Here is a 27,737-nt window from a genome sequence, read left to right on the forward strand (position 1 = left end):
ACAGGCTTGGGAAGGGAAGCTGTGGCCTTCAACAGCGTGTGGTTCCCTGCTATCTTCCGAAAGGCCCACCAATCACCGAAGCCTGTGTCAGGATGGGAGGCCAGCCTTTCTCCAGTCAACACTGGACACTGAGACATGGGGTGGAAAGTGGTGCATGTGACAATAAAAAAGTTCTCCAGAACCAGTGGTGGGAGGAAAAGGGGAAATAAATAAGTCTGGTCCAGAGGACTTGAGGACTGGCTCCTGTCCTCGCCCTAGACCTGCCCCAGGCCCTGCCGAGGTAGGTCTGCCTGGTGGAAATGAATGTGGGGCTTACCCACAGAGACCCACAATCACCTGCCCCTTCAGGCCTGGCACTGGGTCCAGATGCGCACCACCCAGTTTCCAGCACAGCCTGACCACTTCTTTTCCCTTGTATTCTTCTGTCTTAGACCTTGGTCTCTATTCCCACCCATGAGAACCCCAAACCATACTGATCAGACCCAAGACTCCCAGATGCTACCTTAGGCACCCCAGATGCTACATGACCTTGAGACATAGTGTTGAACCCTCAAATACCTGGATCTCTACTGTGCCCATTTCTTGAGAGCTATACTGGAGCCCTCCTATGCCCCAGATGGGCCCCAGACACGGAGGAGGCCAGACAGGCTTTACCCAGAAAGTCCCTGTTGGTCCTGTGCCTCCTCCTAACTTCTATCCACAGAGGTAGGACTGGAAAAATGACAGCTGTGACAAGTAGCCAGACTCATGTTCTACCCAGACATCCCACCCCACCCCACCCCTGCCCCACAAAGGACCCCCTGCCCCAGGCTGACCCCCTGCCCCAGGCTGACCCCCTGCCCCAGGCTGCGGCTTTCCCATCACAAAAGAAAGCTTCCACACAAGCATGGAAGGCTAGCAGGAGAACAAGAACGGGCTCATTGGAGGTGAGGCTGGACCTGTCCTGTCCTGTGCTCGTAAGTACCCAGGTGAGAGGCAGGCAACATGAAGTCCCTGTTCTAGCGTGCATAGACTGAAATTAGTAAAACCTATTTTTCTTATTTACTATCTTAAGAAGTGGGCACTGTAACTCCAGGGACTACAAAGATGAATTGAGCCTGAGGCACAGGTTCAGATCAAGCTCCATCATTTCAGCCAGACCTGACTGTGTAATGCCTATAATCACAATGCTTGGGATGCTGAGACAGGAGGATTGCCTGACGTTTGAGGCCAGTCTGGGCTACATAGTGACTTTTAGGACGGTCTGAGCCACAGTTTGAGAAGCCCCATATCTGGCAAGGCTCACAAGACACAGGAGTTGCCCTCTTCCCCTTCTCCAGAGGCCGAAGTTCAACTCTGCCCATGTTTTGTTTGTTTCACTTCCCTGTTCCTAAAGGACACTCTTACTGCTACTTCCTGACCCACGGCATCAGCACTCGCCTTAGACAGGAGGTGACGCAGAGCCTCCATGTAGAGCCTCCCTCTAGGTGAAGCGGCTAGTTTCCTCTCCTCGGCTTGATCCTCCTAGAGCTACTAAATGCTTTTATTTTACGTTTGTTCACCTTTAAGAGATAACTAACTTAAACCCCACCAAATGCTCAGATCTCCCCCAAAGGCCTTCCAGATACACCATCAGATTATAACAGACTTCTAAGTGCGGCACCCGCTGCGCCCTCCACTAGCGTCCTGACACTGTCTCTGCTTCCCTGGAATCCCCTACAGTGAGGTTTCCACTTCCTCTTTCTCAGTTTCCCCCTCTTTTTGGAGAAGCACACCCTCAAGTGGCTCCTGAGAAGGGAACACATGTTCTGAGGACTCCGCCTGCTGCTGAGGACCTGCACTATGGCGGAGTCCTGTGTCTCTGAGCTTTGTATTTTGCTGGTAGCCACAGTTCTCATCCTGGTCCTTTCTATACAATTCTAAGGTCCCTGAATCAAGATTCTGAGATTCCTGTAGACAAGCGTGAAGCACACATCTATTTGCCTTCTTGTACCTGATCATTCCATCCCTCCTTTTTTTCTTTTTCTTGTTTTGTTTTTGTTTTTCCAAGACAGAATTTCTCTGTCCTGAAACTCACGCTGTAGACCAGGATGGCTTTGAACTCACAGAGATCCGCCTGCCTAATCCCTAGTTCTGGGATTAGAGATATGCACCACCACCACTGGCTTCAGTCCTTTTAACCTGTATTTTAGTGTGGTTTGATAAACAGCATTACCAAAAGCAACTTGGAGACGAAAGGGATTTAAAAAAAAAATCTTACCGTCTATAGTCCATCATGAGAAGAAGCTAGGGCAGGAATCTAAGCCTGTGCGAGATCTCTCTTGACTAACGCAGAAGGGCCCACTGTGGGCAGTGACACTCTAGGTAGGTGGCTCTGAGTTCTAAAGAAAGCAGGGTGAACAAGCCATGAGCCAGTAAGCAGCATCCTCCATGGTCTTCTGACCTCCACAAGCGTGTCCTTGCCCTCTCTATACATAAATAAATTAATTTTATAAAGATTTCCTCAATCTTATTTTCCAGTTCTATTTTCTATGCTCATGTGCATATATATACATATGTATTTTTCTAGGATTACATATATAAACATTTCAAGATCTATCATGTATAGACATATACATATTGAACTTCTGTGATCATGTGTGTATGCCTCGCTACATATACATATATACACATATATGTATATATGTGTGCATATAGATAGAAAGGGGGGAGAGACAGAGAGAAAGAGAGAGAGAGAGAGGGAGGGAGAGAGAGAGAGAGAGAGAGAGAGAGAGAGAGAGAGAGAGAGAGAGAGGACAGAGAGAAGACAAAGCGAGGATCTTATGTAGCCCAGGCTGGCCTTGAACTCACTATGTAGCCAAGGATGATCTTGAACTCCTGATTGTCCCACCTTCCCTTCCTGAGTGGTGGGATTACAGGCATGTGCCACTACCCTCCCTCCAGCTTATTCAGTGTTGAGGATTGAACCTAGGCCTTCATGTATGATGGGCAGCCATTCTGCCAACTAAGCTGTATCTGAAACCTCCACAATCATATTCTTAATTTTCATGACTTCTTTATATTTTCTAAATAGTCTTTCTTCTCAGCACACAGTTCTATTTTTTTTCATGAATATGTGTCATGGACCACACCAGTTGGGTGTGGGGTCCCTGGGATGAGGGTTCTTGAAGGCTAGGTGGGTAAGGCTTCGGCGGTGACAAACAGAAACACACAGAGGCAGTCTGAATCTGAGTGTATTTTGTAGCTCTCAAGCAACGGTTTTTATACATAGAAAAAACAAATATTACAGCTCTTAGAAGATGTATTCAGGAAAGCAATCATCATTATCATTTGGCACAGTAAAGTACAAGAATCATCCAAGCATATCAATTCTGAAAAGATATATTCAATAAATCACAAATAGAACAGGTAACATCATTATTATTTGGCACAATAGAAATCATTTAAATGTTATAACTCTAGAGCCAGGCAGTGGTGGCACATGCCTTTAATCCCAGCATTTGGGAGGCAGAGGCAGGCAAATTTCTGAGTTCGAGGCCAGCCTGGTCTACAGAGTGAGTTCCAGGACAGCCAGGACTACACAGAGAAGCCCTGTCTTGAAAAACAAACAACAAAAACAAAAACAAAACAAAAAATGTTACAACTCTGAAAGGATTATTCTGTGGGGCAGTCATCCAAGGCTGGTGGCAGATCTCCAAGAGCAGATTAATAAATCTTTATGATCAACTATTATTTAACATCTAATACCTGATTTTTAAATAAATCTTCCATGCATAAATTTAAACTATTTTAATTCTTTTTATTTAAGGCTTTCTTTACCATATACTAAAGCCCACCTCTGATGACACATGTGTAACCATAAGAAATTTTATTGTTGGGAAAGTTTTTAATCTATCATAATACTATTATGTAACTTTGTAAATCATTTATAAAGTGTTGGTTTCTCTGGAAGCAAGGTCATGGTTGGAGACCCCATCTCAAGGGATGGTTTCTCACCTTTTTTTTTCTTAAGATCTTGGCCTAGGCTATCAGGAACATGTCATAAATAAGAAAAGGAATAAAAGAAAATAAAACAGATAAGTTGCCATGAGAACTACGGCTCAATGTTTTATTCTGGGCAAGAGTTCCAACACCATTTCCAGAAGCCCTCCTTCTTTTGAAGTTTTTGCCTCAGTCTGTGGAACTTGTCACATCGATTCTACTGGGGTTGGTGTGACAAATATGTACAAATTTTTCTCTTTGCTTCTTGAGGATATTGATCACATGTCCTAAGCCATGTATAGTGGCAGACACTTGTAATCCTAGCTAATCAGAAGGCTTAAGTCCACTTCCCTGACCCCAGGGACAACTTTTAGGATGTATTCTTGGCAGACATTAGCATACCTGTAACCCACCTACCTGTTGTCTCCACTAATGTAATTGATAACTATCTTGGCTTATGACTTTGTCTATTCTAGAACAAAATCTCATGTAGAATGTAGCTGCTTCCATAGAGAAATGTGTTTTCTGTTGTTAGAGCAATGTGTCCGTTGTTATTCATACTTGACTCCAGGATGAGCTCTCTTTTTCCCTTTGAAATGAGGGCTGTGCTTTGCCTGGAAAAACACATTCCAGTCCCTCTGAAAGAAGAGGGTTATAACACAGCATTGTGTCTGAATATGCCAGAGCCCCTGTTTCCAGGGCAAACCACAAATTAAACATGGTGTTTTGACCTTTGCAGCACCCAAGAAGGGGCAAACTGGAGTGCCATTTTAAATTTCCCTGGAGAACATGACTGGGGCTCAGGTCTGGTCTCTGATCCCAACCTGAGGCCCTGAACACAGGAACCTACTGCTGAGTGCTGTATGTTCCACACCGGGACTGAATGCACAGCACTGTTGCCCTTTGTGAGACACAACTGCAGACCTCATTCCTAAAGAGTTGTCTAGAAGTGGGGCCCAGGCTCCTCTGGGTATACACACCTCCACTGCCAGGACAGTGTGCATGCATGTGTATGTACGTGTGTGTGCATGTATGTGTACGTGTGTGCATGTGTATATGTGTGTACGTGTGTGAGCACATGTGTGTGCATGTGTGTATATATATATATACACATATACATATATATGTGTGTGAGTGTATGTGTATGTGGGGATGCATGTGTGTATGTGTGTGTTCATGTGTGTGTGTGTGCACATACTCTTCCCCTGAGGAAGCAGAGGGCAGAGCTACCAAGCATGGTGCTGCGGCTAGGGAACCACGAGCAGCACTCATCCTGTTCCCATGTATAGTGCCTTAGCTGAGTAGGGGAGAAAGGCTGTGTGAATGGAAGAGAAACCGGAAAGTAGTCCATGCTGCTAGTCACACTATGAGAAAAAAGGACTCCCCGAACAGAAACTCAATCTTTGGACTGTATCTTACTTAATGTAGCCTGGGAAAGGAAAAATAAATCTCTCTTCAAGCCTTCTCTTAGCATATTTTATGGATAAAGGAAACAAAGGCTTCTCTGGTTCATCGTTGTTCCTCTGGACAGGTGGTGGGCCTTGCCTCTCTGACTGTTTTTCCTTTGTTACTGTCTTTCTGTATAGTGGAGAAGAACAGATCACCAAGGCCATCGAGTCTTACATTGAGTCCTCCCATTTGGATGACCTCTAGAACTCAGAACAAACTAATCGTTATCTGTGTGTATGTGCCCACGATGTGCACACCTGCGTGTGGAGTACAGACGCTCTCTCACACTTTCTAACACTTACCACCTGCAAGACTTTCCCTTAATGCTCGGAGCCCACTCCGTAGAACAGCCTGGGTCCACCTCTGAGAGCAGAGAGATTGTCGAGTTACATGAGGCTCTTTGGGACAACAACAGCCGCAGCTTGTCCCAGAAATAACCAGGCATCAGTATGCACAGGCACCTCTCACTCAGTGACCAGAGACTTGGGCACCTAGGTCTCGGGAAGAAACACCCCTAGTCAGCCACCCAGGCTCAATCAGATGTGCAGGCCTACTAGAGTAGTGCCAGAAGTGGCCACACTGCCCCCTTGTGGACACTTTCCTGGAAGGACCCTTGTACCTGTGAAGACCTCCTGTCTGTGGGAGATGTTACAGCAGTGTATGTATGTGCATGAGCTTTGAGGTGTGCTGGCATCAGGCCAGTCACCAACCTCACTGGCCACAGGCTCACATATGAGCCTTTCCCCCTCAGAGGGAGGCCTCTGCTTATTACACAGCTTCCTTTTGGGCTCAACTGGCCCTTGAGGTCACAGGACAGGGCTGAAGTCCCAGCATTCAAAATGAAGCAGGAGAGAATTAGGAAAAGTTGCAGATTCCAAAGGGACCTGTGTGAGAGTCAGAAGAAGAGGCTTTCAAGGAATCAATCAGCAGGTTAAGCCAGAGTTGGGTCAGTGGCGTGTCCATCTGTTCCACGGGATCATTGGAAATTCATGGCCCATCGGGACTCAGAATGATAGTCCCACTCTGAGACTCTGAGATCTTCAATCTTCTCCCATCCCACGCTTGGGTATCCCTGGGAACCCTTTTTTGCCCATTGCATCCCTTTTTTGGGAACTCAATACCAGGCTCCTTCTTATGCTTTACATTGCAATAGATAGACTGTCACACACATACAAACACACCTGCTATTTAGCACTGACTGGTCTCAAACTCAAATGATCCTCCTGCCTCAGCATCTTGAATTTTGATCATAAGTCTGTGCAGCAGCTCATCCAATCATCTTCTTTAAGGTGGGATCCTCCACTCCCTTCCCTGGTCCCCATATGTTTTCCCCCATTTTTTCCTTATTATAATAGTTATTTCTCTTGTTGTTGATGCATAATACCTTAAAAACCCAAAAAGAACAAAAAATAGAAAACAAGCCAACCTAAGGGAGGAAGGATTTGTTTGGGCTCCTGTTTTGAGGGGACACAGTCACTCAGAAGGAGAAGCTATGGCAGCTGGAGCACAAGGCCACACCTCAGGAAGCCAAGGGAAATAAACAGCGGTACTCAGCTCACTCCCTCCTTCTCCTTCTCATTCAGTCCGGATCCCAGCTCATGGAAGGTGCTGCCTCCATTTAGGGTGGGTCTTCTTTCCTCAATTACTCCTCCTTGGAAACCTCATGGGCATGCCCGCAGGTGTGATCCAGTTAGTGATGATTATTAACCAACATGCTTGTACAAAGTTTCCCTACCTCTTGGACTGGGCATCTGTCTCTACCATTAGAATATTCATCTATGACTCCCTAGGGCCTAGGCCGTGTAGCTTAACCATGTCATAGACAGTAAGTGTCCTCAGAGGTCTGAAATCTCTCATCTACAGTTCTAAAGTCCCAAAAAGCTTGGAAACCCAAAGTGTCTTTCTTTTCTTGTTTTGTTTTGTTTTGTTTTTTGTTTTTTTCTAGACAGGGTTTCTCTGTGACTGTCCTGGATCTCACTCTGTAGACCAGGCTGGCCTCAAACTCAGAAATCCACCTGCCTCTGCCTCCCAAGTGCTGGGATTAAAGGCGTGCGCCACCACTGCCCAGCTCAATAGCTGTCTTGAATCTTGTCTTACTTGACAGGCCATTCCCTCTCTATTTCCAGAATTGACTTGTTTTGTGGGGCTTAGAGATGCCGCAGTGGGAGTGCTAAATTGTATGTCAATTGTTCTGTTACTATGAGACAAAGGATTTCAAGTGTAGCTGGGGATGGTAGCTCTAACTATAATCCCAGAACTCAGGAGGCTGAGGCAGAAAGATTACCTTGAGTTTGAGGCTAGCCTGGTTTACAAAATGAGTTCCAGTTTTGTCTACAAAATGAGACCCAGCATGAAAAAGTAAAGAACAAGACCCAAGCATGGCAGCGCACACCTTTAATCCTAGCACGTGGGAGACAACGGCAGGCGGATCTCCTTTTGTTCCAGACCAGCCTGATCTACATAGAAAATTCCAGGCTAGCCAGGGCTATAAAGTGAGATGCTGTCTCAAAACCAAAACAGAAGAGAACAAAAAATAAAGAACAAACCAAAAAGATCTTCAAGGGGGCTGCAGAGATAGCCCAGTGATGTGCAAGCAGATAGCCTGAGAATCTGATTTGGGACTCATAGCACCCAAGTGAAACCAAGCATGACTACACACATCTATGACCCTAGCATGGGGGCTGGGGCTGGGGATGGAGACAGGTGGGTCTCTGGAACTTGCTGGCCAATCAATGTAGCCAATCTGTGAGCTCTGGGTTTAGTGATGGACCCTGTCTAAAGAATAAGGTGAAGAGAGACAGTGGAAGACACTAAACATCATGACCTCCACACACATACATCCATATGTGCATGCTATATATACATACACACATATCACACACACATACATGTATAATATATATACACTAATATCATATCATGCACACATGCACACATGTGTGTTACACACACATTTTATTTATTTATTTATTTATTTATTGGTTTTTTCGAGACAGGGTTTCTCTGTGTAGCCCTGGTTGTCCTGGAACTCACTCTGTAGACCAGGCTGGCCTCGAACTCAGAAATCCACCTGCCTCTGCCTCCCAAGTGCTGGGATTAAAGGCGTGCGCCACCACCACCCAGCCACACACATTTTTAAAAAGACTCTCAAGTGTTAGCAGCTTGAAGCAATATTACACATTTGTTACTTTGCAGTTTGTCAGGAGCCTGGAGTCTACGGTTATAGAGGTCAAGTACTCCCTGTTGTGTGGGGCCTGCCCATATGCACAGATACTGGAAACAGGACTCCTTTTGTTGTTGTTGGTTTGGTTTTTTGAGACAGGGTTTCTCTGTTAGCCCTGGCTGTTCTGGAACTCAATCTGTAGATCAGGCTGGCCTCAAACTCACAGAGATCCATCTGCCTGCCTCTGCCTCCCGAGTGCTAGGGTTAAAAGTGTGTGCCAACAATGCCTTCCACGAGTACTCCTTTATAGAGAATGGTTATCTCAGTTATGTACACCTTTGTAAAAATCAAAGCTTTTGAACTCCAAACACATGTGGCCCAGAGGCATTTGAATAAGTTCCCTTGTTGTTTGATGTCTATTTTGCAGTTTACAACCAGGCTCAAAGGCACTTGAGTGATCTACTCTAGGCTACACATGGCAATAACAGTGAAGAGTTGAAGCCACATATCAGCTCTGGGCCAGGCTTCTTCTGTGTGGTACCCACTCCACTTTCCCTTCATCCCATGACTGCCTCAGTCAAGATGCACCCTGCGTGACCGTGACAATGATTGTGCTAGGCAATCATTTAATAAGTGCCTCTGGAAGTTTGAATGAGAGCAGCTCCCATAGGCTCATGTTTGGATGGATACCTGGTCCCAAGCTTGGAACTCATGTAAGGTTGGGAATGATTTAAAAGTACAGCCTTGTTGGAAGACCTGTGTCATTATGGGCAGAAAGATTTTGAGGTTTCAAAATGCTGTCTCCTTCTTGGGGATCAAGATGTGAGCTCTCAGCTTTCAACATCTGACCCTTAATCCCACTCAAGTGCTTCTATAAGCTGCCTTGGTCCTGGCATTTTGTCACAGTTATAGAAAAGAAATACACACCCATTCTCTAGTGCCACAACGCCCTTACCAGGTAGAGAAGGCAGCAGCTGTGACCCATCTCTTCTGAACAGTTGTTTTGGCTCTGAAGTCTAAGAAGGAGCTGACCATAAGTGAGCCAGGTCTGTGACTCCCAGTATCCATCCCATAACTTCTTGGTGAAGTCTGGCTTTGCTTATAGTTTGATACTTGCAAATGAGTGTGTTCCTGCAGGCTCAACCAGAGCTTGGCTGTGAGCAGATAGGATATTGAGAACAGGAGACTGAGCAGAGGAGAAACACATCCTCACATAGTGAGGGGACTTCCATGAGATCTTAGGAAGGAGCCTTGAAAGATCCTCGCGGAGGAGAGACTTCCCAGTGGAAAAACAGTGTTCGTATGGAAGCTGTGGGAAGGAAAGTGCCAGAGCCCTCCTGTCTTCTCAAAGAACAGCTTCTAGCGCTAAGGCCATCCTAATTCAAATCAAGGAGCATGATGGGATATGGTGGCTGGCTCTGGGATCCACCATGTACTCTGGATGGGAAGACCTCTCTGAGCTCAGTGTCCCTGTATGAAGAAATACATGCCAAGTCCCTGAAGAGGAAGGAAGGAGCCCAGCCAATGAAACCTGACCACACTCCACGTCTAATGTCCTTGGACATTATTTATTTACTTTTCTTCAGCTGCTGTACCAGAGAATACCTAACCTCAAACCTTGATCAGAGATGGAGTCTGACTCCAGGAAAATTCCTCAGACGCGGGGAATAGGGTCGAGGTGACAAGCCTAGGACTGTAGGCAGACAGCACCTAGAAACTGAGACGCATCAAGAGAAAGTGAGATCATAGAGTAGGAGGGGGTGGAGCCACTTGTGGGCGGGGGCGGAGTCAGACTCCCGGCAGTGGGCGAGGCGGAGCCAGCTGTGGGCGGGGACGGAGTCAGAGTCCCGGCAATGAGCGAGGCGGAGCCAGCTGTGGGTGGAGGCGGATTTGGCCCTAGGAGTGGGCGGGGCGGGAAAAGTTCCGGGAAGGCCGGTTATCACTCCCGCAGCGTGGAGAAGTTGGAGACGCCCAAGTCCCCACGGAAGGCCCACAGCCATGTCGTCTGGGGACCCAAGGTCTGGTAGACAGGACGGGGCCCCGCGCGCGGCCGCAGCGCTCTGTGGCCTGTACCACGAGGCCGGCCAGCAACTACAGCGCCTGAAGGATCAGCTGGCCGCGCGTGACGCCCTTATCGCGAACCTCCGCACCCGCCTCGCGGCTCTGGAAGGGCACACGGCGCCGTCACTCGTGGAAGCACTTCTGGATCAGGTGGAACGCTTCCGTGAGCAGCTGCGGCGACAGGAGGAAGGCTCTTCGGAGACCCAACTGCGGCAGGTGCGGGGCGGGCGGGAGCTGCTGCCCAAGGCGGCCTGGGGAACTTGGAGAGTGTGACGCGGAGTCCAGAGGTGCGCGACGTCTTGAGGGTCGCGAGGATATGAGGCTCGAGGTGTGGGTCTGAGGAGCTTGAGGTCTGGAGCATGGAGGTTTAAGGGGTGCGCTGGGATTTGAAAGCTGGGTTGTGAGATCCTGAGGCAAGTGGGTCCTAAGAAACGCTAGGTCCTGAGGTTTCGGGGTCTGAAGGGCGTGGGGATCCGAGGTGCAGGGAATCCTGAGGGATTGGGGTCTGAAGGCGAGGGTCTGGGTGGATTAATCACAGGGTACTGAACAGTTCGAGATTCATTCGTAGGCCTGAGGGATATGCACAGACGTGAGCAGGAGTCTCTGGGGTTCGGGGTTCTGGTGAGCACTAGGGTGGAAAGGGATGTGACCTTTGAGGAGTACCAAGTCCTGACGTCCTGCTGAGGTCATGAGCAGTTCTGAGGGACATTAATGGAAGTTAATTTGGGACGGATCCCCTGGGTCTCTCGACTTTGGGGGTGCTTGCTCATGAAGTTTTTTTTTGGGGGGGGTTCTGAGGAATGTGAGGGATCTTGGAGTGCGGGGATATGTGGGGCATAATGTTCTGAGGTAGCCTTGAACACATGATGTTGGTAGTGAACTTCTCCTATATGTGCTCCGGGTCCCAAAAGGGTGTGTAGCCGTTTTAATCACTGCTTTATTGCTTTGAAGAGACACCATGACCAAGACATTCTTAGAAAGTATTTAATTGAGGCTGGCTTACAGTTTCAGAGAGTTAGTCCATTATCATCATGGTGGGGAGTATGGCAGCTTGCAGGAAGGCTTGGTGCTGGAGCAGTACCTGAGAGCTACATACTCATCCACTGACAGAGAGAGACACGGGGCCTGGTGTGGGCTTTTGAAACCTCAAAGCCCATCTGTAGTGACACAGTTCCTCCAACAAGGCCACATGTCTTAATCCTTCTCAAATAGTGCTATTCCCTGATGATGAAAAAATGCAAATATATGATCCTGTGGGGCATTCTTATTCAAGCTACCACTGTGGGGCACCAGGCTTGACGAAGAGGGAGTTCTGAGGAGGGGTGGTAGTCAGGGTTCTGTGGGAGCAGGGTTTTGAGGGACAGACACTAGAGGCTGTAAAGGACATGAGCAAGGCATAGGGGGGCCAAGAGGGTCTCAAGGACATCCTGACAGGCATTGCTCTTTGAGGAATGTGTGCAGGTTCCAGTGTTGGCTATGAGGGGGCAGTGCAGATCTTGGTTCTTATGTTCTGTGTTAGGGATGTCTTCTGTGGAATGTGGGTTTTTGAATCTTGTGTGGGGTGCCAGGGACCTGAGAGATGCATAGGGTTCTGAAGGATGGAACTCTGAGAGAGAAGACCCACATTTTTTGGTTGGTGGCATTTTAGTATTATATGGGAAGAAGTGACAGGTGCCAGTCTGATAATATGTAAATTCTTATCTGGTCCTCATTGTCATTTGGTATTATTTGGTTCCTGTGAGATACCATAAGCACACAAAACTGAAATGAGTAATAATACTTCCCTGTAGCTGTTATTTCTAATCTGACAACCTTGTCCCACATTTGGAGGAATGCTGGCATGTTATTACATTTGGTCCATGGCTATCTTGGTTTTCCCAGGAGAGAAAATAACCCCAAAAGGAGAGTAGCTGGAAGAAGATAATGTTTGTTTCCAAGATTACCAATGCAGCTATATTTCTTTTTTTTTTTTTTTTTTAAAGATTTATTTATTTATTATATGTAAGTACACTGTAGCTGTCTTCAGATACCCATATGAGGGCATCAGATCTCATTGTAGATGGTTGTGAGCCACCATGTGGTTGCTGGGATTTGAACTCATGACCTCTAGAAGAGCAGTCAGTGCTCTTAACCGCTGAGCCATCTCTCCAGCCCTATATTTCTTTTTTCTTTTCTTTTTCCCTCCCATCTCCAACCCCTTTGTACTAGGGATTAAACCTGGTAGCCATGGGTGTTCAGTGCAGATGTATCTATACCCAGCAACTGGGACTTATTTTTAGCTCTCTAGAGGTTCCAGACAGAACTAGTCTCTGGCCCCAGTATTACTGGTCCGATGTCCTCTGGCATACATATTTTGTTCTAGGATTTTAAGAATTATTTGCAATTTTATTTAGGGAATGTTGTTAACAGTGTGGTGACTAAATATTACAAAACTATTGTGTGGCTCCTCAGTCTGCCAAAACAAACTGACTGACTATATTAGCAGTAGAAATATGTGTCAAAAGTTACCCTGTTAAAAAAATTACCCTGTTTATCTTAATTTTGGTATTGCTTTTTTCTATGATGTAGCTTCCTTGGTTATGTGGTTTGCAGAGGTGTTCACAGGATAAGGCTAATGTAAATAGTATAATTTATTAGTTATTAATATAATACATTCTATGCCTACATACTAATAACTTAGTTACTATTCTATGGCTGTGAAGAGATACTATGACCCAGGCAAGTTACAAATGAAGTATTCAGTTGGGGGCTTGTTTACAGTTTCAGAGGGTGAGCACATGACCATCCTGGGGGCAGAAGGGCAGCATGAAGGTATTGTGCTGAGCAGTAGCTGAGGCCTTACATCTGATCCACAGGAGGCAGAGAAAGAGATGGGGCTTGGTGAAGGGGATAAAGCCCCTCCCAACCCCTAGTGATTGGCATACTTTTTCCAACCAGGCCACACCTCCCATTCCTTCACAAACAGTTCCACCAACTGGGAACTAAACATTCAAATACGTGAGCCCAGGGAAGCCATTCTCATTTAAATCACCATGGTAACTAATGTAATACATTCCATGATGACAGATATGTGTAAGCACAATTTTAGGAAATGTCAAAGGGATTATGTGTTTGTCAACTCTATGCAAATACAGAATGACTTTTAAAAAAATTATTGTCTTTCTCTTACCTCTTATTGTCATTAAATTCTACTAGCGAATGAAACATTGTCTTGTTTTAAATCCCTTGTTTTTCATCTGTAACAAAAGGAAAAGAACTGCAACTGGTTTTAATTTTGAAATCGAACACTGTGGGGGCTAGAAAGATGGCTCTCATGGTGTGGTGGTACACATTTCTAATCCCAGCATTTGGGAGACAGAGGCAGGCAGATCTCTGAGTCTGAAGACAGCCAGGGCTGCCCAGAGAAACCCTGTCTCAGGAAAAAAAAATCCCCAAACCAACCAACCAAACAGTGCATACTGCCCTTGTAGAGGACCCAAGGTTGGTTCACAGCATCAATGGACTTACAAATGCCTGTGACTCCAGCCCCAAAGGATCTAGCATCCTCTTCTGTCCTTTGTAATAACTTGCACGAACAAGTGCTTACTAACATATAGATGCCTAAAATGAGAAATTGGCACCAGGCATAGTGTTGCACAGCCATGCATAGTGGCATATGCCTTTAATCCCATCACTAGGAGGCCGAGGAAGGTCTGTGAGTTTGAGGCCAGTCTGGTCTACATAGTGAGTTCTAGCCAGAGCTACATAGTGAGACCCTGTTTCAAAAACCAAAATAAATAAAATCTAAAAGAATAAAAGAAGTAGGGTTGGCAAGATGATCCAACATGTGAAGGCCATTGCTGTCACGCCTGATGATGTAAGCTTGATCCCCAGAACTCATGTGGTAGAAGGAGAGAACAGAGTCCTGCACATTGACCTCTATGTGCATGCTAAGGCTTGCAGGCTTGCTTGTGTGTGTGTGTGTGTGTGTGTGTGTGTGTGTGTATTCTCAGTATTCTCTCATTCATAAACTAATAAATAAACACAATTCTTAAAAAAAAAATAGCAGCTAGATGTGGTGGCCTGTGCACTCAGGACACAGAGGTAGTCAGATCTCTGTGAGTTCAAGGCTACCCTAACCCTAACCCTAAATGAACAAAGTTAAAATAAATACAAAGTAAGTCCAGGACAGCCAGAACTGTTACACAGAGAAACCCTGTCTCCAAAACCAAAACAAACAAACAAACAAACAAAGTAAAGAAGAGGAAATAGCAATGTGAAACAAATGATTAGTTATACTTATCTTTCATAAAGAAATGGTTAACACAATTATTTCCATATATAATGAAACATTGTATAGGTGACTGATTAAACAAGAAGATTGTGTATGAATTTAGATTTCCCGAGGGGCATGCTTTATACTTTTCAGATACAAAGACAGTGGGGAAAAAATCTCACAAGCGAATGACAAGGAGCAAGAGACTACTGGTGTTCAAAGCTGCGCAGGGCTAGGCACGTCTCACAGCGTACAGTTCCTATAATAGTTGCTTTGGGTTTTTATCCAGAAGAAACCCAGTGGAAAAGCAGGGCAATGCACAGTGTGCCTATAGTCTCAGCCACTCAGGAGGCTGAGGCAGGAGGATCACAATTTTGAGGTTAGTTTGTACTACATAGTCGGACTTTGTCTTTAAAAAAAAGTTAAAATAAATACAAACTTAAAAAAAAAAATCCTGCTGGGCCATGGTGGCGCACGCCTTTAATCCCAGCACTTGGGAGGCAGAGGCAGGCGGATTTCTGAGTCCGAGGCCAGCCTGGTCTACAGAGTGAGTTCCAAGGACAGCCAGGACTACACAGAGAAACCCTGTCTCGAAAAAACAAAAACAAAACAAAAATCCAATGGAGGTCAAAGCCAGAATAAACTCTTCAAAGGGAAGTTACTGCAAAGATCTCTTCATAAAATGCTAACATCAAAGAAAAGCATACAGCTGTGTAAACTGTGTAGCAGCTCAGACACAATGGAAAAGGAATGTCTTTCCTTGTGATATGTGGGATTTCTCCACTTATTTCAAGACTTTGTTTATCCTGGACCCCCTTTCCATTATATGATGACAGAAAACTTTTTGAAGACTCCAGAGATGTTCTTGAACATAATTCATATGTAAAATCTGCATCTTGAATGGTTCAAATGTGCCAGTGGGATGTATTTGATCATAAGCAACTATGTAGCTGTTTCAAATTCTAAGCTAAGAATATTATTGGTTCTGAGCTAGTGTAGTGGCACACACATTTAGCCCCAACAGTTGGTATGCTGAGGCAGAGAGAACTGAATTTGAGACCAGCCTGAGCTATATACCAAGACTATCTCAAACACACACACACACAGACACACACACACACACACACACACACACACACAGAGAGAGAGAGAGAGAGAGAGAGAGAGAGAGAGAGAGAGAGAGAGAGAGAGAGAGAGAGAGAAGAAAGATATTAATGACTTTTTTTTTTGTGGATACAAAACTGATAGAGGAGATTAAACTAAAACTGAACAGCATGTGTTGAAGGTGATTTGAAGGGGTCAGGAGGAGCAGAAGATGTTTCTGGTGGTACAGGTAGGTCAAGGGCCCACACCTGGTAATGGCATTTTGAGGATCCCAAGTTGGCCAAGGGAGTGTATATTACAAGGAATGTGTAATTAAATATTATAACTTTTTCTTTAAAGAATCTACTTTATTTTGTTTATGTGTGAATGTCTGCTTGCATGTATGTATACCATATGCTTGCTTGCTATACCCATGGAGGAGGTCAGATTCCCTAGAATTGGAGTTACAGGTGCTTATGAACTATCTGATATGAGTGCTGGAAACTGAACCTAGCTCTACTGCAAGAGCAACAAGTGCTCTTAACCACAGAGCCATCTCTCTAGCTTGATATACTATTACTTTTAATCTATGGATGTATGTGTTTGCCTGTGTGTGATGTGAAAGTCAGTGCTGGTAAGTCCAGAATAGGGTTCACCTTTGGAACCCATTGGAGCTGCAGTTGCAGGTGGTCGTGAGGCACAGGATGTGGATGCTGGGAACTGAACTCCATTCTTCTGTAAGAGCAGTATGCACTCTCAGCTGAGAAGCCAGCTCTCTAGCCTCTGTCATTTTTAATTCTTAATTGTAATGATTCAGTAGCTCATGAAAGTGAATGTCTTTTCCCTTAAATATTGGTCACTTTTGTAAAGTCCGTATTTCAGTCACGGATTGGGGAAGAACAGAGAGGTTTATCACCTCAGTCACCACCCACAGGTCCCTTTGTTTATTGAAATAGCAAGGCAGGTTTAAAACAATAGCAGTAGCTGGAAATTAAAGTGTACACCTTTTATCCAGCACTAAAAAGGCAGAGGCATGTGGAATTCTGTGAGTTCTAGGTCAGGCTGGTCTACAGAGTAAGATTCTGTCAAAGAAACAAAACCCAACTATAGTAGAAAGCAAATGGTTAGTTGCCTTGCTTTCATTGATGGTCATATATCCACCATCTCTAGAAACAGGGATCCTAGACCAGAAGAGACTGTTGGCTCCCACAGAGAATACTGAAGACTGGGTATGTGGGGGAATTGAGAAGTTCATCTTTGACAGGCAGTAGCCAATATGTTAGGATAGGCCATAAACTTGTCCTCATGATGTCCTGGAGTGGGACTTGAGACCCTACTCATCTATAACTTGAGGCCTGGATGGTTGATTTTGCAAACTTCTTCCAGATAAGATTTTCTGGAATAATGGTGCTATTTACCATGTTGCCTGTAGGTATTCAACTGCATCCTGTTACCCTGGAGACTGGCCTCATAGGTGCTGCCTAATCCTGGCATCTTCAGTCCTTTCCTTCCAATTTTCCTCTTCCTGGTTTGCTACACTTTATAGAGTAGTGGTCCTCAACCACAAAGGATCATGGCTCCTTTGGCAAACCTCTGTCTCCAAAAATACTTACATTTCAATTCATGGCAGTAGCAATGAAAATAATTTTATGGTAGGGCGTCACCACAACATGAGGAACTGTACTAAAGGGTCACAGGATAAGGAAGATTGAGAACCACTGGCTTAGAGTGAAAGACTGTCTCAAAACAATTAACAAATAAAAAAGTACCAAACAGTACATGGTTTTATGACTTAAAAAAATCTAGGGACTGGTGAGATGGCTCGGTGGGCAGAAAGTGCTTTCTGTGCAAGCCTGTTGATGTCTGGAACCCAGGGTGAAGGGAAAGAATCAACTCCTGAAAGTTGTCCTCTGATTTCTATATGTGCAACACACCACGAATACATACACATATCATACACACATACGTGTACAATAATAAAATTATAAAGAGAGAAATAATTGAACTTTGTCTTTATAGTGTGGTGAGTGTTTCATTTATCATGGTGACAAGGTCTAGAGATACAAGATGGAGGCTGTCTGTCCCTGGCTTTTGTGAATTTGCTTCTTCATTTACAGAGTGGATTGGTTGAGGCTATTTCATTCCATCATGTACTGATTATGCCTGAGGATTCTTTGAAAATAGGAAAGCACACATTTAAGACCAGGTCGTTAAAAAGGTCATTTGGACTGGGCCAATGGTATGTGCAATACTCCTATCCCTTAGGAGGCCAAGCTCGAGCTGAGCGATTCAAGGCAGTCTGGGTGACCTAGAGAGAGGGTTTTTTTTTTAAATTTTATTTATATGCATTAGTGTTTTGTCTGCATAAATGTCTGGGCACCACATGCATGTCTGTGGAGGCAAGAGGAGGATATCAGATGCCCTGGAATTTGAGTTACAGACCATGTGGATGGTGGGAATTGAACTATGTCTCCAGACCCAGAAAAAGTCTTCCTTGGCCCCGAGACAGGGTTTCTCTGTATAGCTCTGGCTGTTCTGGAACTCACTCTGTAGACCAGGCTGGCCTCAAACTCAGAGATCCACCTGCCTCTGCCTCCCAAGTGCAGGATCAAAGGTGTGGGCCACCACCACCATCTGACTCTTCAGAAAAAGTCTTAAACAAAACAAAGTAAAACAAAATGGCCTATGGTCCCAGCACACTGGAAGCCCGAGGCAGGAAGATTGCCATGAGTTTGAGGTTCAACTGAGCTATAGAGATTTGTTTTGTGTCAAAAAAAATCAAAATAATTGTTTTAGGATGGCCTGGAACTCATTAGGTAGAGAAGGCTGACTGAAACTCTTGGCAGTCCTCCTGCCTCAGCTTTCCAAGTGCTAGGATTACAGGCATGGGCCACCACACCCAGCTGTTTTTTTAAGTAGTAATTAGGATTTCAGGCTATATTAGTTTTCAAACAAAGTACCACAAATGATGAACTTAAAGCAACAGAGATCTAATTTTCACTGTCTAGAGGTTAGAAGCACCGGATCAAGGTGTCACTATCCTTTTCTATCCCTCCCAGCCTTTGGTAGTGGCTGCTGGTCCTTAGTGTTCTCTGTCTTCACATGACCTTCTCTTCTGAGCACATCTATCTGAAATTCCTTCATAGATGGACATCAGCAGTTAGATTAGGGATAGTCCTAATTCAGTGTGACCTCACTTGAACTAATGATATCTGTAAATACTCTATTTTTATTTTTATTAAATAACTAATTTTTCTGGTTTTTTAAGACGTGGTTTCTCATTGTAGCCCTGGCTTGAAGTCACTCTGTAGACCAGGCTTGCCTGGCCTTGAACTCAGGGATCCACCTGTTTCTGCCTCCCACTGATTAATTTTTTTTTGAGGCAGGATCTCACTATGTAGCCCTGGTTGGTTGGAACTTGTTTTGTGTAGACAAGGCTGGCCTCAGACTCAAAGAGAACTCCCTGATTCTGCCTCCTAAGAGTTGGGATTAAAGGTATGCACCATTACACTTGGCTGAGACTAACTTTTGAATGACATTTGAAAATATTATAAGATGAAAAACCCCGATGTTAACTATATTATCTCTAAAACCTGCTTTCAGAGTGAGTATTATCTAATGATATGTTTCTTATGTTTTTATCACATCTTTTTCTCATGTAGCCCAGCCTGGCCTGGAAGTTGTTATATAGTTGAGCATTCCTTGTCCCAGCACGCCTGGTTTTGGACCTTTGCTTTTGACATTGCTTCAGTTATTCAGTCTGTGCTTTAAGTTTCACAACTATTGAACCTTCCTGTCTCCCTTTACTTTTTTTGATAGGGTCTCCCTGGCTGGCTTCAAATTCTTGATCCTCCTGTCTTGGCCTTCCCACTGCTGGGATTAGAGACATGCTGTTACCACACTCATTGAAACTGTACTTTTAAACTGTTTTCTGCTTAGGAAGTTGAAAGACTTACTGAGCGTCTAGAAGAAAAAGAGAGGGAGGTGCAGCAGCTGATGAGCCAACCTCAGCATGAGCAAGAGAAGGAGGTCATCTTGCTTCGGAGAAGCGTGGCAGAGAAGGAGAAAGCCAGGGCCACCAGTGACGTTCTGTGCCGCTCCTTGGCTGATGAGACCCACCAACTGCGCAGGACATTGGCTGCCACTGCCCACATGTGTCAACATCTGGCCAAATGTCTGGATGAACGACAAAGTACACAGGCAGACGCTGGGGAGAAAAGCCCTGCTGAGGTAGGCCGTGTCACTAGATCAAGTGAAGACTGGTGTGACGAGAGTCATTGTTATTCTCTAGGACTCCTGAGCAATCGCTGAGGTCTGGGGAGGAGAATAAGCTCGCTTAGCAAGAGAGATCTGGTAGAACATGTGACCTGTAGCCTGCCTCCCCAACTCCTAGTATTGCCTGTAGCTGATTCTGCATGACGTCAGGAGAAGGCACTTTGGTTTTCTCTGCACTGAGGAGAGGAAGGAAGAGCTTGGAATAGAGGGACTGCCCCAAGGAAGTGTTGCCACATGTGTGTTTGACATAGAAACTGAGGCAGATCTAGGTGACAACTGCAGAGGAGGGCAACTGCCTCCACATGCCACGTATGTAGACTCCAGCCGTAATTCTGCTAGAGATACACAAGTGCAAGCCTTCTGCAGGCTCCATACATCTGAGTGGTAAGAGCTGATCTAGCCACGCATTTCACAGAGAGCCTGAACTTCTGTTGCCAGCAGCATGGCCTGCCATAAGCTCAATAACACAGAACATCTTCATGCCTCAAAGCTATGAACCCCATGTAGTCACTGTGTAAGGTAGACAGCAGATAGTGACAAAAGGGCCAGAAGCCAGAAGGGACAGGTTGCAGTAGGGACCTAGGATGAGCCCTCTATGGCTCCAGGCCAGGATAGTTTGGGTTATGGCTCTGGGTAAGTTTGGTGGAGAGGAGCATGATTAAGGTTTCAGCATTGGGCATCCATAAGGTAGTTATGATGAGAGATGCATCTCACAAACCAGAGGGCTCCTGGTCAGGAGGAGCACATGACTCATGGGACCAGGACTTAATATAGGCCAGGCACTGTGCAGGGTACCTTATTTTCTGCTGGCAAGTGGTGCTGATCTGTGTGGAGCTGACAGGGAAACAGGCACATATGGCACACAGTGCCTCAGTTACCAGTGGGTATATTTGTAGCTTTTGTGTTACTATGACTACCAAAGAACAACTTCGGGAGAGTTTCAGGCTATCATGGTGGGGATGACATTGCCAAAGTCATGGCAATGGGAACCTGTGACAGAGTTCTCACATAGTGGCAGACAGGAGGGAGGCTGGGGAGACAGAGACAGACAGACAGAGAGACAATGAGGCAGCGGGACTAGGGGCCAGGTATCTTCAAAGGCCTGCCCTTAGTGACTTATTTTTTTCTTCTTCTTCTTTTTTTTTTGGTTTTTCGAGACAGGGTTTCTCTGTGTAGCCCTGGCTGTCCTGGAACTCACTCTGTAGACCAGGCTGGCCTCGAACTCAGAAATCCACCTGCCTCTGCCTCCCAAGTGCTGGGATTAAAGGCATGTGCCACCACCGCCCAGCGACTTACTTCTTTTCTAACTGCTATACTATATCCCCTAAAGTTTCTATAGCCTCTACAAATAACACCATCAGTTTGGGTCAAGCTTTCAAACCATGAGTCTGTGGGGGACATTTCTGATTCAAATCATAACAGTACCAGGCTGTACATGTTATATACACCTCCCCTCAGCCCGACCCCAAGGCCTCTAGATCATGACCTTTCCAGGCAGTTCTCTAAGACTGTAGCAGTGTTCATGAGACTGTGAGTGTTCTGAGCAAAGGGACACACAGCTACCAGCAGCTTCTCCAAAGTGTAGAGAAACTCGATCAACAACCATCCATTTTGGTTAGATTTCACAAAAAGATCACCTTAGAAAGAACACAGTTGTATATGTTTCTGAATAGGAGATACTCTTGTCCAGGTTTGTATACTGTAACATTCCCCTTGAAGATGTCAGAGCAGCCTCAGTAGGCTCGTCTGTGGGTGCTGGGTTATGGCACACAGGCTCACCATGTCTCTTAAGTCAGTGTCATTTCTCAGCCTTGGACGTGGCTGAGTCATCTGGGGCTTCTCAGCAGTCTGGGTTAGGACATGTACTTCCTGTCATTCAAGGGGATTTCTTAAAACTAATGTCTGTGATTTACAGTCCCCTTGTACTGTTGAATGCCTGGGATTTCTGGGATATAAAGAATACTCCACAAAAGTTTTATGATGCTTTACAGTTGGGTCAGCCAACTGCTATTCAGGGTTAGTTTGGAGTGGCTTCTGGGATTGAATGCCCTGGTTTTGACCCTGTGTGAAACACAAGTGTGAAACACAAGGTAGGCTGCCTCATCCAGGTGAGTTCTCTTGTCTATAGGCAGGATTTCTGTCCTGGTGACTCTGCAGGAGGTAAGATGGATCTGTGGCCAGGCCTACACTAAGGGCCTGGAACGCCTCCTGGAGATGCTGGATATGTCTCTGTTACAGAGTGAAACAGTGTTCCCGCCTTCCCTATTGCCAGTGATGATAGATACGTTCTGGCGCTGTGAAGGTTTCGTTACAGCTAGTGTTCTCATCCTCTACACTTGATGACAGTCGAATATCTAGTCTAGATTTTAGTCCATATTTAAAATACAGACAGCTCATGTTGGTAGGTAAGAAAGAACAAGGACAGTGTCAAGAGTGGTACACCTAGAGACCCTCTGCCAAGGCTGTGTCCTGGCCTCAGTTGGGAGTGGCTCGAGGAGGAGCTGGATTTGCAAAGTTTGTTTGTTTGGTATCTGTTTTGCTTCTTCACCAAGTGAAGTGTCACTACCTCCTACAGTGGAGCTGCAGTGCTGGTCTGTGACCTCAGCCTCTGGCTCTAGCTTCCTCTCCACTTCTGTATGTTATACGCAGGCGGTGACATGGCTTCTCCTTGTCTCTTCCTAATGTAGCTAGAGCACACAAGCACGGATGCTTCTGGCCAGAGCGTTATTAAGAAGTTACAGGAAGAAAATCGACTGTTAAAACAGAAGGTGACTCATGTGAGTATCTAACATCTCATTGAAGAAGAATGTTAACCCTGACAAATAGCAAATACAGGCTTTTTTTTTTTTTTTTTTTTAAAGTTGGTGCCTAGAGGCTTCTGCTCCCTGGCTGCTTTAACTTGATACACACAGTCCAGAGACCTGACCATTCTGCCACAGAGGATATAGTAAAATCAGGAACTCTCTGTCCTCCTAGAATTAACTAGTCAATAAAGTACAAGAATTACCATCAGGAAGTAGTTTTGAGTGTGTGTGCTGTATCTGTATGTTTGTACTTGCATGTGGAGGCTAAAAAGTGACATCAGGCAATTGTTCTTCACTTTATTTTGCAACAAGGTCTCTTGCTGGAGGATATAGATTTGGCTAGGCTGGCTGCCCAATGAGCTCCAGAAATTTGAATGCCTCCCTATGGCCAGAACTGGTATTACTGACATTTGTGTCATACCCAGCTTTTACACGGGTGCTGGCAATCTGAAATCAGGTCTTCAGGCTTGCCCAGCAAGTACTTGACTAGCTGTGTCACTGCTTCCAGAAGTGGTTTTAGGGTTTTTTACTCCTCTGGGAAGCAGTTTTTAAGGCAGGAAAGTTACACTGAGTTTACATCTGTTTAGATTATTATTATGACTCAGTGGTGGTGGTGCACACATTTAATCCCAACACTAGGGAGGCAGAGGCAGGTAGAGCTCTGTGAGTATGAGGCCAACCTGGTCTACACAGAGTTCCAGGACAGCCAGAGCTACATGGAGAAACCTTATCTGGAAAAACCCAACCCAACCAAACCAAACCAACCAAATCAAACAACAACAACAACCAAAGACCATTCATATGGATCTTCCTATAATGTATCAGGTCCCTGGTAGGCTTAGAACGCTCTTTATACAAAAGGGAAAGGGAAAGGAAGGCAGTATTTCCTTGGGAAAACCTTACGTGGTAAATTATTGCTGATAACCACAGATCCATGTTGGCTTGAGCAAAAGTCTCCTTTGGTTCTGTCTTTTCAGGTAGAAGACCTCAATGCTAAGTGGCAGCGTTATGATGCAAGTAGGGATGAATATGTGAAGGGGTTACATGCACAACTAAAGAGGCGGCAGGTCCCTCTTGAGCCTGAGCTGATGAAGAAGGAGATTTCCCGGCTTAACAGACAGTTGGAGGAGAAAATAAATGACTATGCAGAAGCAAAACAGGAGCTGACAGCTGTGAAGATGGCCCGGGACACTGCGCTGGAGCGAGTGCAGATGCTAGAACAGCAGGTGTCCTCAGGCTCTGAGCAGTACTGACAGGGATGTTTGCCTGTTCACACACCACAGGCAGTGGCTGTAGTCTTGGGACAGCCTAGGCTAAATGTTTGGTGGAACTGGGTGGGATACAGTCATAGAGTAATGGGAGAAGGCAGGTAAGGATTTTCTCCTTCCTTGAATAGAAATTAATATTCTGTCTATTCTCAGATTCTTGCTTACAAGGATGACTTCAAATCAGAAAGGGCAGATCGGGAAAGAGCTCATAGTAGGATTCAAGAACTGGAGGAAAAGGTCATGTCCTTGATGTACCAAGTGTCCCAGAGACAGGTAAGAGTACAAGAGAATTTCTCCCTTTAGATGTATTTTCTTTATTTATTTAGATGAATTTTGAACAAAAATGTATTCGCTGGCAATACTGTTGGTGATGTGCCATTCCCAGCTCTGGGCAGAGCAACTTCTCCTGGGCCTAGGGTGTGGCCATAGAAAACTTCTTTGTGGTACTGTATTTAACTGTGGAGGTCAGCTTTGTGGCCTGGGTTGGTAAAGGCTAGGTGTCCTCAGGGCCTTTTCTGACTCCCTGCTCATAGTTTCCATGCAACAAAAGCATATCCCAGGCCTCAGGTGCTTTACTTACAGTTCTGTGTCTGTCCGTGTGAGGTAGGGACCCTAGTTACTATTTTGCAGAGGTAGGACACAGGCCCTGAGCACTAAATGAGGTCCTCCAGGATAGCCAGAGGGCCTGTTGCCTCCTCTGGTTTTAGTGCTGGTGTATAAGTGAAAGTCTCTCAGGCATGGAAAACTGGACATATATGCCTTTTACTTCTCCTACCTGGATAGACTTCTGCTCTGCAAATCCCCAGGTAAGGTTTGTTATTTTAGCCACTTAGTATCCATATGTTTTCTGTCCTATGATAAACCCCAGGCCCCCTTCAGAGAACTTACTGTCCTAACAGCTTGGATAATAGAGGTCTCTCTGAAAATCAAAAGGCTGAGAAGGCAGAACTGGTTTTGAAATGGTCTTTCCCAATTGAGATGTGAGAAGAACCAGAGATATATGAAGGCCGCCCATACTGTTTTGTTCTGAGCAGCTGCTGGACTTCATCAGCTTCTGCTTCCCTTCATCTGCACCAGGGGCACAGGGGCATCCTGGTAGATACCTTTGTTCATCAACCTTAAGCTTAATTCACATCAAGGGCTGGACACAAGCATCAGTTCTAATGAATGGAGGATTTTGGTGGAAACTGATGGTCCTCCCCAAGTCCACAGGACAAGAGGATGGTGCCAGAGGGCTTTAGCAGTAACAGAAGACCCTTCCCAGAGCCTTTGCTTAGCTCCAGCAGCCCCTTTGACACCATATAACGGAGTGTGGATGTTTCCCCACCTTGTTTTAGATCAGTCTTGTTCAGGGTGGTATGGCCATAGAAGAGGCTATTCCCCTAAAGCCCCAGGACTATAGGCATAGGACAGAATTTTCTAGCATGCAATATAGGCAGGAATGGGGATATCCTAACATGACTGTGTGGGATTGCTGAGCTTTTGGCCTTGCCTGTAGGGCTTTTTGCTGGCATCTGTGCTTTAGATTGCAAGGTCACTAATGGTATGGTCAAATATGACCTCTCAGGAAGTCTTTTCTTGATGTGCCAGAGGTGTGATCTTACCTGTTCTAGGCCTGCCAAGCTAGGTCCTCTGAGGGATTCCCGATCAGTCCCAAAGGTTAGATTTCTGGGTGGGGGACCAGGGCCTTCGAATTAGTGCCCTCTCAAGCACGTCTTTGCGCAACCCAAGGAGAACAACCATATGACAAGTGGTGCTGAAGTAGGAGTGTTAAGACATTGTCCCTCTGAGGAAAATTCAAATTCAGATGTGAAGTAATAGCACCAAGACCAGGTGCTAGAGTAAGGCTCCCATACTCCTATACATGTAGCAATGGGCACTACTGCCCAAGGTGCTTTGTGGCATTTGTTTAGTGCACGTGCCAGGAGTGCACTCATGGCTGCCACTGTAGGTCTCAGGCTGTTTAGTACCTCAAATCACATCGAGGTACAGTGGGACTTAGTTTGCCTATTCCCTGGTTAATGCCTAGCTGCCTACACCACCCCCAGCTTTGTTTCTCTCACTGGTGTTAGTGGGGCATGGCATTAGGGTCACTTCTTTGACTGAATATCCTAAGGCTGAGGGCTCCAATCAGGCCTCCCACTTCTGTTCTCTCATGATATGACCAAGTACCCGTAGGACTTCTTCAGTTCACTCAGTACTTTCATCTAGACGGCAAGAAGCATTAGGATTTAAGGAATGAGGTCTTCCAATTTAAGCCTTTAGAAACTCCAGAGAGCCAAATAAAATACCTTGATTCCAGAGGTTAGTTCCACATTCCTTGAAGAAACTCTTGTATGTGGGCTGAGAGCTGATGTTTGATGGAAGTGAGGCATTTTGGTACAGAAAGCAGCAAGGTAGTGAGATTTAAGGTCTATTCTGAGATGTCTCTAGTTGTTAAAACATAGGGCCAGGCTCTGTGGACCCCTAGCACAGCCCATGTAAACTAACCTTTGCCTTCTCTGCAGGATTCCCGGGAGCCAGGACCCTGTCGGATTCATACAGGGAACAAAACTGCCAAGTACTTAGAGATGGACGCACTGGAGCACGTGGCACCTGGCGGCTGGAGGCCTGAGTCTAGGTCCCAACAGATGGAACCTTCTACAGAGGGTGGGCATGTCTGCACAGCCCAGAGAGGTCAGGGTGACCTTCAGTGCCCTCATTGCCTGCGGTGCTTCAGTGATGAGCAAGGCGAGGCATTCCTCAGGCACCTGTCTGACTGCTGCCAGTGAGCCAGAGCCACCGTATCTGTGTGACCAGTATAGCTAGCTGCTCTAAGGGATTGGGACGGTGTCCTCAGACTCAGTCTTCAACTCAGTGTGTTGCATTCTCCTGGGATCTAGGGCCCAAATGGGGCAGGGTCACTGGTAGGTCATTTTGTTTTCATTTGGCCATGGAGCAGATTGGGTTAGAGGAACTACTGACAGAGCAGGAGAAAGAGATGGGGTCGGGCATCGAGTGGGCATCAGTTTTGTTTCTCAGCTGTCAACTGAAAGCTGCAAACCATCTGTTGTGGGAGTATTCTGAAGCCTGCTTGCACCTAGAGTTGTGCTACTTGCTGGAATGGGAAGTTGCTGTGGGAGCAGTGGGTCCTCTTTCCAGGGTGGTAACTCCATCCTGTTGAGTAGTGAGGTGTTTCGCTCTCTGGTCTGTGCTGCATTACAGTTACACGATACACTAGAACCTTCCCAAACACAGCAGAGCCATACAGCTGCATCCAGTACCATCACCCTGCAAAAACACTTGTATTTCCAAAAAGGGAAAGCACCTGTATTTCCTAATTACTTATTTTTATAATAAATGGATTTACTGCTGTGTTGCTCTGAGAGTTGGGCTGGGATGTGTGCAGGAACAATGGGTGTTCTCTGGTTACTAAGGAG

At 45.7% G+C, this 27,737-nt stretch overlaps 1 protein-coding gene across 1 annotated transcript; it reads left to right on the plus strand.

Annotated features, from left to right (window-relative positions):
• Positions 1-10,494: 10,494 nt before the first annotated feature.
• Tnip2 (TNFAIP3 interacting protein 2) lies at positions 10,495-27,683 on the plus strand. The gene is made up of 6 exons (XM_028758206.1): positions 10,495-10,849; positions 19,911-20,201; positions 22,934-23,023; positions 24,028-24,276; positions 24,472-24,591; positions 26,826-27,683. The coding sequence occupies exons 1-6, from the start codon at positions 10,571-10,573 to the stop codon at positions 27,087-27,089; spliced, it is 1,293 nt and encodes a 430-aa protein (XP_028614039.1). The 5' UTR covers positions 10,495-10,570; the 3' UTR covers positions 27,090-27,683.
• Positions 27,684-27,737: the final 54 nt, after the last annotated feature.

Source organism: Grammomys surdaster, unplaced genomic scaffold (genome assembly GCF_004785775.1).
Source record: "Grammomys surdaster isolate TR1022 unplaced genomic scaffold, NIH_TR_1.0 126187, whole genome shotgun sequence".
NCBI classification, from domain to species: Eukaryota; Metazoa; Chordata; class Mammalia; order Rodentia; family Muridae; genus Grammomys; species Grammomys surdaster.

Excerpts from the sequence above, each read along its gene's own strand:
- Tnip2 (XM_028758206.1), top strand. The coding sequence starts at position 10,571 with ATGTCGTCTGGGGACCCAAGGTCTGGTAGACAGGACGGGGCCCCGCGC. Across the intron at positions 10,850-19,910 it reads CGGAGACCCAACTGCGGCAG|GAAGTTGAAAGACTTACTGA; the intron begins GTGCGGGGCGGG and ends TTTTCTGCTTAG. Across the intron at positions 24,592-26,825 it reads ACCAAGTGTCCCAGAGACAG|GATTCCCGGGAGCCAGGACC; the intron begins GTAAGAGTACAA and ends CCTTCTCTGCAG.